At 26.9% G+C, this 14,991-nt stretch overlaps 2 protein-coding genes and 1 long non-coding RNA gene across 3 annotated transcripts; 1 reads left to right on the top strand and 2 right to left on the bottom strand.

The window, feature by feature from the left end:
- Nucleotides 1–6,206: 6,206 nt before the first annotated feature.
- On the bottom strand, nucleotides 6,207–7,040 carry LOC114164790 (putative invertase inhibitor). The gene has a single exon (XM_028049553.2). It carries the CDS (start codon nucleotides 6,954–6,956, stop codon nucleotides 6,396–6,398), a length of 561 nt encoding a protein of 186 aa, XP_027905354.1. The 5' UTR covers nucleotides 6,957–7,040; the 3' UTR covers nucleotides 6,207–6,395.
- Nucleotides 7,041–10,181: 3,141 nt separating this feature from the next.
- Nucleotides 10,182–11,014, bottom strand: LOC114164758 (putative invertase inhibitor). Its single transcript, XM_028049515.2, has one exon. It carries the CDS (start codon nucleotides 10,938–10,940, stop codon nucleotides 10,371–10,373), a length of 570 nt encoding a protein of 189 aa, XP_027905316.1. The 5' UTR covers nucleotides 10,941–11,014; the 3' UTR covers nucleotides 10,182–10,370.
- A 464-nt stretch (nucleotides 11,015–11,478) lies between these two features.
- LOC146883451 (uncharacterized) lies at nucleotides 11,479–14,595 on the top strand. Its single transcript, XR_014984460.1, has 3 exons — nucleotides 11,479–11,715; nucleotides 11,948–12,016; nucleotides 14,267–14,595. It is a non-coding gene; the product is annotated as an uncharacterized LOC146883451 (long non-coding RNA).
- The last annotated feature ends 396 nt before the right edge of the window (nucleotides 14,596–14,991 follow it).

Consider the following 14,991-nt stretch of genomic DNA (forward strand, 5'->3'; position numbering starts at 1 on the left):
TTTTTAAACAATTTTGTAAATACTCACGGATACCCATGGATACCCGCGGATATGAAAAAAATAGACGGCTACCCGCATAACGGATATGGGTATGGGTACGGGGCGAATATTTATCCAACGGGTAGGGTACGAGGGAGCTACTACCCGTACCCTACCCGCCCCGTTGACATCACTATCCATGCGTATGCACGAGTCAGTATACTAGTTTTTTATTAAAAATGACTAACAAAATTAAGTACGGATTATTATTTTAAAATTTTGACAAAACATGGGTTAATAATTAGAAAAAATGTAATCTGTTAAAAGATCATTTTTAATAAAAAAACAATAGTAGTATAACATTTATCCAAATAATAAATTTAGTTTAAATTTGGAAATGGTCAATTATTGTTATTATTTTGAAGAAAAAAAATTATAACTAAATTGAATGAAAAAGAAATATGTGAAAACTAAATTGAAACGAAAATGTGAAGAAGAAATTGAAACCAAGACATAATATTTGGCTGTGACCGACACATGACTAGACATATGGTAATTTGTTTATATTTAAAAAAACTACACTAACATGTAATTTGCTGTTAATATTTTTTTAAATGGCATAATTATAACATTTTTATACGAGTTATGACACAATTGAAACGTTTTAAAAAGAAACCAAATTGACATACTCCTCGAAATTTCAAACTCAAGCGTTAATCGAGAAAACACAATATGTTGTTTCATCAAAATGTCATCTGTTAGGAAAATTTCAGTGTAAAGTGAAATTTGGTATTTAGCCTAATAAAAAGGTCACAAAGAATAGTGAAAATATTTATTATTATTATATGTTACTATTATGTATTATTATTATTGGTATTATTAACATTATTATTATTATTATTATTATTATTATTATTATTATTATTATTATTATGAGTAAAGAAGTATTAGAAAAATTATTAACTATAATATATGAAAATTAATAGTCAAATTATTAGTATTATTACTATTATATTTTGTTATTATGAAAATTATTAACATTATTAGTAATAATAAAATTATTATTGTTATTATTATTGTTATTAATATTATAAGTATTATTAATTATATTAATATATAGTATATTAATATTATAATTATATGATTGTTGTTATTATCAAATTTATCGATAATATTAGTAGTAAAAATATTAGTATAGTTTTACTTATAATTTCAATATATAATATATTAATCTTTTTATATATTATGAAAACAAAAAACTAGAAAAATTTATTATTAATAATAAAATTATTATTATTAGTTTTAATGATATTATTATTAATAAAATTATTATTATTATTGTTATTATTATTTATTGTTATTAGAACTATACTTATCATAAATAATATTAATATTATTACTATTATTTTAATTTTGACACAAGATTATATTTTAATTATTTACATTTTTATTATTTAGATCGTAGTATTTAAATACACATTTTATTTTTATATACTACGAGATTATATTTTAATTACTTGCATTTTTGTTTTCTTTGTTGTCCATTTTTGTTTTTTTGTTGTTGGTGTGTCTTTTCATTTGAATAATTAGTGGAATCCAAAAAAGTAGTTACTAAAATTTATTTTTATTTTTTTATTTATTTCTATTTCAATTATAATATTAATTATAAGTAATATTATTATTTCTAATATTTTTATAAGTATTATTATTTGTAATTGTTAATAATATTTTTTTATATATATTATTTGTAGTGATAATAGTAAATTATAACCAATATTAATACCAATAATAATAATAATAATAATAATAATAATAATTATTATTATTATTATTATTATTGGTATTATTAATATTAATAATAATATTATTATTATTATATATTATTATTATTATTACGAGTAAAGAAGCAATTAAAAAAATTATTAACTATAATATGCGAAAATTAATACTTAAATTAGTAGTGAAATTATTAGTATTATTATTATATTTTGTTATTGTGAAACTTATTAACTATATTAGTAATAGTAAAATTATTAATGTTATTATTATTATTAGTATTATTAACCATATTAATATATAATATATTAATATTATGATTATATATAATTGTTGTTATTAAATTTATTGATAATATTGGTAATAGTAAAAATATTAGTATAGTCTTTCTTATGATATCAACATATAATATATTAATCTTTTTATATATTATAAAAAATAGAAATATTTATAATTATTAATAACATTATTATTATTAGTTTTAATGATATTATTATTAATAAAATTATTATTATTATTTACTGGTATCAGTACTATATTTATCATAAATAATAATATTATTATTATTATTTCAATTGTGACAAAATTTAATATTTTAATTATTTTAATTATTATTATTTGAATTGTAGTATTTAAATACATATTTTACTTTTATATACTACGAGATTATATTTTAATTACTTGTATTTTTATTTACTTTGTTGTTGTTTTATCTTTACATTTGCATAATTAGTTGAATCCAAAAAAGTAGTTACTAAAATTAGTAAAATAATAAAACTAAAATGTAGATTTTTTATTATAAATAATCATTTAAATTTAAAAAATAATAATTAGCCATAGTATTAATATTAATATAATAATAATTATTATTATTATTTGTATTTTTATTTTAAATGACATTAGTGTTATTATTATTATATTAATATCAATCTTAGTGTTATTATTTGAATTGTAGTATTTAGATACACATTTTACTTTTATTTAGTATGGATTATATATTAATTACTTGTATTTTTTTATTTATCTTTAAATATGAATAATTAGCTGAATTAAAAAAAGTAGTTACTAACATTAGTAAAAAATAGAACTAAAGAGTAATTTTTTATTATCAATAATCATTTAAATTTTAAAAAAATAATAATTAAGAGAATACAAGTATAAAAACAAAATAGGAGACCATGTATCTCTATAAATGTAGTTGTGTATTATTATTATTTTTATCAATATGGGATATTATTATTAAAGTTAGACACCCATTTTATTTTTTTTACTACAAAATCATGTTCCAATTACTTGAACTTTTTTGTTTATTTTGTTATTGATTTATCATTACATCGAAATAATTAATTAAAACAATAGTTACTATTATTATTATATATTATTATTATTATTATTATTATTATTATTATTATTATTATTATGGGTAAAGAAGCAATTCGAAAATTTTTTAACTATAATATGCGAAAATTAATACTTAAATTAGTAGTGAAATTATTAGTATTACTATTAGTATTATTTATATAATATAGAAAAATGGAATTTTTAATTACTTTTAATTTTAAACATAAAAAAATTTAAAAAAATTAAAAAAATTAAAAAATAGGTTGGCGCGTTTTAGCCCGCTAAACTGGCGGGCCAGACATGCCGAGTTACAGTAGGCTGGCGGAGTGAAAATTCCAATCCGACCCATTTTTTTTTTGCGGGCTGGCGGCCCGGCTCGGTGAACCTTGTCCATTTTGACATCCCTACACATGATACCACACATGACACGACTTGTTGTAATTTGTTTTTCTTTAGAAAAAAACTACATTGACATGTGATATACCAGTTAAGACACACTTGAAACGTTTTAAAAAGAATCCAAATTGACATGCTCCTTAAAATTTCAATGTGAAGCGATAATCGAGAAAACACAATATATTGTTTGATCAGAATGTCAGCTGTTGGGAAAATTTCAGTGTAAAGTGAAATTTGGTATTTAGCCTAATAAAAAGGACACAAAGAATAGTGAAAATATTTACTAAAATATTCAACCATAAATTTACTTAAAAAAATATCAATTGATTTAAAAGTTAACATTTTACTTCAAATCTATAAGTCCATCTACTTATAAAAGTTGTTATTAACAGACACGTAATTATTTATGAATCCTAAAAAAGTATTATTGTGTATTTATTAATTTTCATTATATGACAAATCTTATATCTTACTTAAAAGTTAACATTCTACATCAAATCTAGGTTAATTGACCTTAAAATTGTCACTCGATTTATGTTGAATCTTGATCAACGGGGCACAAAATTATCTTTGAATTACAAAAAAAAAATTATTTGTATTTATTACAATATATAATAATGATAACATAAGACATTTTGTACCGGTAAGTAATGTTTTTAATGTTTAAAATAATGTAATTATCCTAATAATAATATTCTATGTTAATATATATAAAGAATTTTCTCTTTTACGTACATTATTCATAATTTAAATTTATTGTTAACTGATTTTTAATAATAATTATTATATTTATTTTTTAAAAACTGTCATAGATATTTTTTTATTATATTTGTAGTTTATATGTTAATATTTATATACTTTTTATTATTATTTTCAAACACTTATTCTTAAAATTTAAAAAATATAGATACACATAGTAATAATAATATAATATAATATAATGACAGAAAACTTAAACACAGTGTCCAATAATGAAACTGAGCATTTGTCTTTTTATTTTATTTCATGCATCCTATCCATAATTTAATTTCTCCTTATTTATTTGCTAATCCATATATAATAGTAAAATCTCCGAATAGTAATATTTATATAGTAAAATATTCATGTGATTAATAAAGTGAGTTAAAAATAGTAAAATCTTGCAAAGTATTTATGTATAGTCATAACTTAGACGGGAAATTTGTAAAAAGGGGTCTTTTTCAAGGTTTATTTGTAAAATGGGGTCTATTTCAAAAAAATTTGCAAAAATGGGTCGTGTCGTCCGGCGGGAGGACGACATTAAGGTGAAGTCGTCCTCCCAAAGGCCGGTTTCCTTTTATTTTTTATTTTTTTTTTAATGAAGTCGTCCGGCCTCCGGCCAGTTTCTAAGATGAAGTCGTCCGGCAGGAGGCCGGTTTCAGTTGTTGTTTTTTTTTTTTTTTTTTTCGTTGCAGTTTTATTTTATGATTTATAAATTTTTAATTTTCAGTTTTTTCAATCATTTACATTTCTTAAATTTTTGTATAGTATATTTAATTTGTTGGTATTCTTTTATTAATAATAAATTAATTTAAAAAAATACATCATATAATAAAAATAACATAATAAAAAATCGCAACCAATACATAATAAAAATTACATAATGAAAATAATATAATAAAAGTTACATGAAAATTGGATAAAGTGATAAATTACTGACGGTAGGGACAGTTGCCCCTATGATGTCCTTCATTTCTACAATATGAACATTTGCTTCGTCTGTTTGGATTTGGTTCATCCATCTCATTATGGATTCTATTAGTTGGTGGTCTTCCCCTTACCCTACGACGCATGTTTGGGTCTGGAATGAAATTTGGTCCAGTGTATATGGACCAATATTCTTTATTCCTAACCGGATGAAACTGTATTTCATATGCTTTGTTGATGTTGTAGAGGCTATAAACTGGGTGAATGTATGTGGTTAGGTCTATATGTGCGAAAGAGCAAACAGCTATTACGTGATGACAAGGCAGTCGAATAGGATCTTCATCATCAATGCCATTCTATCCTCCGCCAATGCCTTCCCAATCACCACAAATTCCTCAAAATGTCCAAAGTCATCAAGATGAAGATGACGATGAAGAACCACAACAACAACCAGTAACACGTCCCAACAGACCTAGAAGAAGACCAACATGTGGAACCGGAGGACATAGATGACTGTTTCATTATTTTTAAGTTACTAAATTATTGTATTTTAATTTTTAATCATTTAAAAAATATATTAAAGTTTATTTCTATTTTTATTTCAATTTATTACCATTTACTGTTTTTAAAAAAAAAACTAAAATGAAGTCGTCATCCGCAAAGACGACCCGCAAAGACGACTTCACTCTGACGAAACGACCCAGTTTTGCAAATAAATTTTCAAAGGACCCTTTTCTACAAAATTTTGGTCAAAGGGACCCCTTTTTACAAATTTCCCTAACTTAGACACACACTCTTATTTATAATAATTTCAATCTATTGATTTCCAAATTATCAAGACATGCACGTGTGACTACTCAATATATTAATTATATTATTTCGCCATCTTAAGAAAAAATATGTTATCATGAAAGAAGGGTTGACAGTTATACGATAATAAATTTTCCTTGTTAAAATTAAAAGATGGTATTTTTCCAATATCATTGTGTATCTATTAGTATCACTGTAAAAGTATGAAAAAGTAAAGTTAAGGAGAGAAGAAGGAAACGTTTTGTGTAATTTCTGAAACACTCTTATTTATTTATCTGTTGAAGAATGCCTTCATGTTGTAGCACAAAGAAGAGAAAGAAAGAAAAAGTAGGGCAACAACATGCAGTTTAAGATTTTGATGCAAAAGATGAAGAAATGAGTTACAGAGATGGATGCATGCACAGCAAAAGCAGCAGAAGCAAAGGGTTTTAGAGTTTGATGGGATTAAGAAGGAGCTTGGTAACGGTGATGGCAATGTTGCAGAGCTTGCGGAAGGCGACACTTTCAATGGAGAGAATGTCGTCGTCGCCAGGGATGGAGGCATCGCATGTATCAATTGCAGCCAAGGCAGCTTTGAGCCAAAGTTGTGTTTCAGCTTTGGAATCAACCATGATAGCGGCAATGGAGTCCTCCAACTGGCTCTCTGCGTCCAAAATGGTCTCTTTGCAATCAGACAAACCTTGTTGGACATCAGGACTGAGCTTATCATCGTCGATCAAAATTTTTGTTTCGCCGAGGATCCCAGAAGCATTGGTGGCAGCAACCCTAAGGGAAATGATTGCCAAATCTCTTAAGTTTGCATTAGGGCTTTTGTAAGGATCCGAAGAGAGAACCTCAATGCAGAGGTTTCTGGTTGCAGAAAATGTGCATACCTTTTGAATTAAACTCTGTCCTTTAAGAGTTTCGAGTGTTTCAAGTGCTATGGTCTGGTGTGCCATTGCAACTATGCACAAAACCATCCCCCAGAAAAATTTTAAAGAGTGTTCCATTTTGTGTTTGGAACGAAAGTTAAAGATTTTCTTCTTCTGGGATTTGGTTTTGTGTGTTCCAAACGAGGACGAAGAATTACGGAGCCTAGCGCAAGGATTTATAGTAGTGTCTCCTCAATTCTTCATACCTAATTAAGAAGTTATTGTTTGTTCGATGCTTAATTTAACTATATTTCTTTTGTGTGGTTATTATTACGTGTTCCTCTCTCTTTTTTCGGTTTTTTTAATGAACTTCTGCAACTACATTGACCCATATCACGTATAAAACGCATTTTCCTTTTCGTTAAAGTGTGGAAAATATTATATCTTATTCTGTTTCACACACACTTTATGAAAATCAAATTTATTTTAAAATAAATTTAGTTGATATATTCAAATGTATCGTATATATCTAATTTTAATTTGTGTTACTTTCATGTTCAATATGGTAAATAAATACTTAAAAATGTATCTCTTCATGCCTTTAACCATATCTAAAAGTAAATAATAGTGAATGATGTCAAATTGAATAAGTGATTCCATATATAGAAAATTCAATGGATGAAAGTACTCGGAAGCACGATATAACCATAGATATAAATTATAAAGTATTAAATCTTTAAAATATAACAAGAATATATTTAAAGTATAGACTATAAATAGAAAGCATATATAATACTGGTGAGGGTTGACGATATTTGTTTATAGTTTTAGAAACACTGTTATATATTTTTATTATATAGAAAAAGGGTCATGAAGTCATATTTTTGGTATGGCAACAAGGTTTGTGTTGTTTATGATATAATTATTATGTAATCGGTTTTAGTTTTATAATAAAGTTTTTTTATTACTTAATATAATATTTATTTGATGATTTTTTATTATATTTTATTTATTCATTATCAGGTTATTGTAATAAGAAACAATATTTTTTTTTTATAATTTTACTTTAAATTATATTTATCGTAGCATTTTTATGAATAATATACATATATAGCGTTCATTATATATATATATATATATATATATATATATATATATATATATATATATATATATATATATATATACTAGTGTACACATAGATGTTGTCGCGTCTGTGTGTACGTATTTTGTAAATATACTTGATATTATATTAGTAGACGATAATAATGTAATGTTGTTAAGTTATAATATATAAAATAAAATTATATTTATTAAAAATAAAGTGAAATATATCAGAAAAGATGAGAGAATAACGGTTGATAAGTAGAGTGAAAGAAAACAACAGAGATAGACGATTTCATAATAGAATTTGTGAAAATAACGGTCAATTTTCAAAAATTTTATAAATAATTATATTTTAAAGGGTAAAATTGGTATTTTGAAATGTGAACACAAAAGAGGGAATCTCTTTATATATTGTTGTAGATATTTATTTATTTTTTGAATATTAATACATCTCATATATTAATTTATTTACATTGATGATAGACATATATAAATGAGTTTGATAATTGAAATAACTCAATTGAGTTGTTAATATTACATATAGTGTCCGCATAATATTTCATCAAAAAAGTTAAATATTCATTTACACAATAATTATTATGTTAATTAACAATTTATTTTTAATTTTAATTCTGGACACTTAATACGCCAAAGGAATAAGTGAATGAATATCATACACTTTATATATATATTTATATATATATATATATATATATATATATATATATATATATATATATATATATATATATATAAAATAAAATTATTAGCGGATTATTAACTATTTAAGAAGAGACTCATTATTTCTAATCATAATTTTAAAAGATAAAAACAAAATGATTTCATACTATACCGACAATGAAAAATATAATTGGATATCTATGTTAATTAGCATATTAATTTAATTACATATTATCTTTATTTTAAGTTGATCAGATTAACGTAGAAACCAGTGTGCTACTCTAAATTTGCTAAAAATTGAGACACTACTTAAAATTTCAATATGAAACGTTAATCTAGAAAACACAATATGTTGTTCGATCAGAATATCATCTGATAGGAAATTTCAGTGTAAAGTGAAATTTGGTATTTAGCCTAATAAAAAGGACACAAAGAATAGTGAAAATATTTACTAAAATATTCAACCATAAATTTACTTAAAAAATTATCAATTGATTTAAAAGTTAACATTTTACTTCAAATCTATAAGTCCATCTACTTAAAAGTTGTTATTAACAGACACGTAATTATTTATGAATCCTAAAAAAGTATTATTGTGTATTTATTAATTTTCATTATATGACAAATCTTATATCTTACTTAAAAGTTAAGATTCTACATCAAATCTAGGTTAATTGACCTGAAAATTGTCACTCGATTTATGTTGAATCTTGATCAACGGGGCACAAAATTATCTTTGAATAACAAAAAAAATTATTTGTATTTATTACAATAAATAATAATGATAACATAAGACATTTTGTACCGGTAAGTAATGTTTTTAATGTTAAAAAAAATGTAATTATCCTAATAATAATAATCTATGTTAATATATAAAAATAATTTTCTCTTTTACATAGTTCATAATTCAAATTTATTGTTAACTAATTTTTTATAATAATCATTATATTTATTTTAAAAAAACCTATCATATATATTTTTTTATTATATTTGTAGTTTATATTTTAATATTTATATACTTTTTATTATTATTTTCAAACGATTATTCTTAAAATTTAAAAAATATAGATACACAGAGTAATAATAATAATATAATATAATGGCAGAAAAAACACAGTGTCCAATAATGAAACTGAGCATTTGTCTTTTTATTTGATTTCATGCATCCTATCCATAATTTAATTTCTCCTTATTTATTTGCTAATCCATATATAGTAAAATATCCGAATAGCAATATTTATATAGTAAAATATTCATGTGATTAATAAAGTGAGTTAAAAATAGTAAAATATGGCAAAGTATTTATGTATAGTCATAACTTCGATACACACTCTTATTTATAATAATTTCAATCTATTGATTTCAAAATTATCAAGACATGCACGTGTGACTACTCAATATATTAATTATATTATTTCGCCATCTTAAGAAAAAATATATTATCATGAATTATACGATAATCAATTTTTGTTGTTAAAATTAAAAATTAGTATTTTTCCAATATCACTGTGTATCTATTAGTATCACCACTGTAAAAGTATGAAAAAGTAAAGTTAAGGAGAGAATAAGGAAACGTTTTGTGTAATTTCTGAAACACTCTTATTTATTTATCTGTTGAAGAATGCCTTCATGTTGTAGCACAAAGAAGAGAAAGAAAGAAAAAATAGGGCAACAACATGCAGTTTAAGATTTTGATGCAAAAAATGAAGAACAGAGTTACAGAGATGGATGCATGCACCGCAAAAACAGCAAAAGCGAAGGGTTTTAGAGTTTGATGGGATTAAGAAGGAGGTTGGTCACCGTGATGGCAATGTTGCATAACTTGTGGAAGGCCACGATTTCAACAGAAAGAATGTCGTCATCGCCAGGGATGGAGGCATTGCAGGTATCGATTGCAGCCAAGGCAGCTTTGAGCCAAAATTGTGTTTCCCCTTTGGAATCAACCTTGAGAGCGGCAATGGAGTCCTCCAACTGGCTCTCTGCATCCAAAATGGTCTTCTTGCAATTAGACAAACCTTGTTGGACATCAGGACTGAGCTTATTGTCGTCGATCAAAATGTTGGTTTCGCCGAGGATCCCAGAAGCATTGGTGGCAGCAACCCTAAGAGAAATGATTGCCAAGTCTCTCAGGTTTGCATTAGGGCTTCTGTAAGGATCCGAAGAAAGAACCTCAATGCAGAGGTTTCTGGTTGCAGAAAATGTGCATACCTTTTGAATTAAACTCTGTCCTTTAAGAGTTTCGAGTGTTTCAAGTGTTTCAAGTGCTATTGTCTGGTGTGCCATTGCAACTATGCACAAAACCATCACCCAGAAGAATTTTAAAGAGTGTTCCATTTTGTGTTTGGAACGAAAGTTAAAGTTTTTCTTCTTCTAGGGTTTGGTTTTGTGTGTTCCAAACCAGGACGAGGAATTACTGAACACTAGGGGAAGGATTTATAGTAGTTTCTCCTCAATTCTTCATACCTAATTAAGAAGTTGTTGTTTGTTTGATTCTTAATTTAACTATATTTGTTTTGTGTGGTTATTATTACGTGTTCCTCTCTCTTTTTTCGGCTTCTTTAATGAATTTCTGCAACTACATTGATCCATATTACGTATGAAACGCATTTCCCTTTCCGTTAACTTTTCGTTAACGTGTGAAAAATATTATATCTTACTTTGTTTCGCACACACTTTATGAAAATCAAATTTATTTTAAAATAAATTTAGTTGATATATTCAAATGTCACTATAAAAATATCTAATTTTAGAAGAGGTTAATTAGTTGAGGTTATGATAACCTCTAGTAAAATACAATATATCAGAAGTTTTAAAAACCCCAGTTAAGTACCAGGGGTCTTTTAAAAACCCCCAGAAAATTTAAATTTTAATTAATTTTTTCATTTTCATTTTTTTTGTAAGTTTTAATGTTAGAAACAGTGTCTCGTCTCAGGTGTCGTCGTGTGGTCGTGTTCTATTCAGCGAGCGTGGTCGTGTTCTATTCAGCGAAGAAGATCTGTCGCGTGGTTGTTCTTCAACGGAGAAGATCGTAAACGGAGAAGATCGTTTAAAGGTCTCACAAGAACCGTCCTCCACCACCGTTCTTCACTGACTCATGAAACTTCTACATGTAATTGCTCTCCCTTGCTTCCAATTTCATTTTCATACTCCGTCTTCGATTTTTCGATTGCTTCCAATTTCGTCTTTCGATCTCCCGATTTCATCTTCCAGCATTTCAATCTCTGTTTCGTTTTCATTTGATTTGCTACTGCATTCGATTTTTTCTTTCGATTTTTCCCTAATTTGGTTTCTCTTTTCGATTTTGTCACTGGCGTGCGATTTTGCCACTGGCCACCACCAAGTAACCATGCCATAGCCATTGCAATTAGAGTGAGTTCAATTTTGTCACTGCGTCGCGCCATTGCTGTCAGGTTTTCTGCTCTTTCAGTATTTTCTATTTCTGCTATTTGCATATTTCATTGCATATTTGACTGAGTGGTTCAACCTCAGTGATGATGATGCCCTGTTTGTTTCTTCAGTTTCTGCTATTTGCATATTTCATTGAATATTTGACTGAGGGGTTCAACCTCAGTGACGATGATGCCCTGTTTGTTTCTTCAGGGTGCTATTTGGTACATTTGTAAGTCAAAAATGACTTTTAGTTTTTTTTTTTTAGATTTTTCTTTCGCAATTAGTGTGTAGAATTTGAATTCTATGGAAATGACTTTCGCAATTACTGAACCTGGAATAAGAGCAGAGTCACAGACATGTAGTGGTGTTTTTTGGTGGTGGATAGTTGCTACTGAAAATACAAGTTGATATGATCTGATATCTTAATTTTGCTTCTATGAAATACAATACTACTAAATGAAGAAGCCAATTACCAATGGATATAAAAAGTGGCAAATGAAAGTCTGGTAATTTGAAATGAAGATTATACCCGCGAGGAAATGGCAAGGGGAAGGATTCTTGTATTTAAAAATCATATAAAATGTATAGAATGTAGGATATTGAAGTAGATCATTGTGATCTATGCTTTGTTTTCCTCTCCTCTTGTTTTTGTCTTGTAACGTTGCTTTTGTCTAATCAAATTTCGCTGTAACTTGCTTCACCCTGATTGTATTAGCGAAATCCCTTTGGTTAATATACTAACATCTGTGTTTGGTTTGGAAGACCAAATTATGGTACAATCTTTATTTCCTTTGCAGTCTTAGGATTGTTTAGTTTCCTTTAAACTGTAAAGTGCTAAACGTAGAAAAAGACAATGTCGTTCATATGCTTAAGTCTTCTTTTTGTTCCATTATCATTTGTGGGCTTGAATTCAGAATGGCATTGATGTTGTTCCATTATCATTTTTTTTAGTTTCTTGTTTCTCAGTTCTTATAAACGTTTTACTTCATTTGTTTCTTAGTACCTGTCATAGTTTTCTCCCATAACAGAATGCTATAAGTCTAAACTTCCTGGTACGTTTTGCTTCATTTTGTTTTACTATATGTGTGATTAAGTTGTACTGACTATTGAGATGACTATACTAAAAAGTCCAATAATTTTATGACTATGTAAGATAAAAGATAAATGAAAATTATCGTAAGGAACTATATTGAATGGATTCCCTCTTAGAAAAGTTTGGGAAAGGGTACTGGCATGTGCTGTTGGTGAGTTTAAAATGTCATTGCCCTGTGGATATATATTTTTTAATTTGCATAGGAATGAAAAACATGTAAGTTTGAAACTAAAATGAGAATTATTGAAAATGAAAAGTGGGTAGAGAGAAGCATATGCAGGCATAGACATTAGTTGTAGAAGGTCTAAATTTGAATGGGGCATGCAGGGTGAGGATTCAATGTTGAATAATAGATATTAGTAATTGGACATGACAGAGGAAGAGGTTTCTCAGTCCTGTAGTGTAAGGTCAATCTCAGATGGGGTTCTCATTAAATACTCTCTCACCCTTTCACACTTCACCAATACTTCTAACACTAACCTTCAAAGTTTAAGGAAAAAATGTCTCATTTTGTAACATGTTTTATATATCTCATGTTTTACAAATAATTATTGTATATATATTTGAATGCAAAACATAGTGAATTTAAGAGTGAATGTTAATTTGTGGTTCTGCATAAAAAAAATGAAGGGTTCTGTTGGGGATAAGTTTAATAAATGTATATTATGGGTGTAGTATTGTGACACTGAGCCATTTTGGATTTGTGGAGTAGTGTTTGAAATAGTGTGGGATATTTTAATTCCCAAACTCAGTGCTCTAATTGATCACCTTTTGCTGCCTAATTCCAAAGGTCGTGAAGTCATCATGAAATTTTAGTGTCATGCAAGGTCAACCCCTGAATTAGTTTTCACATGCTCATTCTGTTCAAAATTTAATGACCTCACTCAATGTTAATCACTTTTCTTGGTGAGAATTGAATGCTCCTCTGCAACCAGAAAAATAGTTTTTTTTTTAGATGTTGTTTAGGGAGATTTTTATAATCATATACACTTTTATATTGTTTTCTAATCAGCATTATATATATGCACAATATTTGATTTTATTATCAAGGAGAGTTGCCTCGTGATTTTACTGTGCCTCATGCACCAACGGTAATATTTAAAACTTGATTAAATTAATATATGTTTGATATTATTATTTGGAAAGTTATTAATTATCATTATTTTTCATATGTTAGGTATCTGATCAAGGAAGTGTTCCTAACGAAGAAATAAATGATCAACATCCAACACCGCATTAGATGATATTTTTCGTTTACTTTTGAAATTTGTCAACAAATATGCTTCTAGGAAACTTTTGGTTAATTTTGGTTTTATTATAGGTAGATAGTGCATTGCTTATTATGTCATTGTCATTCAAATGCTACCTCTCCAACACTTATTATGTTAAGAACATTATGACTGCTAGTTCTATTGGTACCATTTGAATGAATATTTGTATTGGTACCATTTGAATGAATATTTGTATTGATTGCTTATTTTGAAGTGGCATTGAAGGTTTTGCTTATTTGTATTGATTGATACCAAAATATTAAGTAATAAATAGGAAATTTTATAAAATAAGGTTCTTTTCGTACTCAAATAATTAATTAAACAAATCAATTATCAGGAAAGTACAACTTTAGCATTATAGCAATGTCATAATAATATGAGCACTAACTTTTTGGTATTAACAGGGATTTTCAAGGAATTACTGGGGGTTTTTGGAACCCCAAGCATTGCTGGAGTTTTTGTAAACCCCATGCATTACTGGGGGTTTTTGGAACCTCATGCATTACTGGAGGTTTTCAGAACCCCAGGCATTAATGGGGGTTTTCAGAACCCCAAGCATTAACGGGGGTTTTCGAAACCCCAAGTATTAATGGGGGTTTTCGAAACCCCCAGTAAATTGCGCTACTTCCAG

The sequence above is a fragment of the Vigna unguiculata genome, chromosome 9 (genome assembly GCF_037176805.1).
Source record: "Vigna unguiculata cultivar grain cowpea cultivar isolate G323 ecotype 2 chromosome 9, ASM3717680v1, whole genome shotgun sequence".
Taxonomy (NCBI): Eukaryota; Viridiplantae; Streptophyta; class Magnoliopsida; order Fabales; family Fabaceae; genus Vigna; species Vigna unguiculata.

Bases quoted from the DNA above. Each gene is read 5' to 3' on its own strand.
- LOC114164790 (XM_028049553.2), bottom strand. From the start codon at position 6,956: ATGGAACACTCTTTAAAATTTTTCTGGGGGATGGTTTTGTGCATAGTT.
- LOC114164758 (XM_028049515.2), bottom strand. From the start codon at position 10,940: ATGGAACACTCTTTAAAATTCTTCTGGGTGATGGTTTTGTGCATAGTT.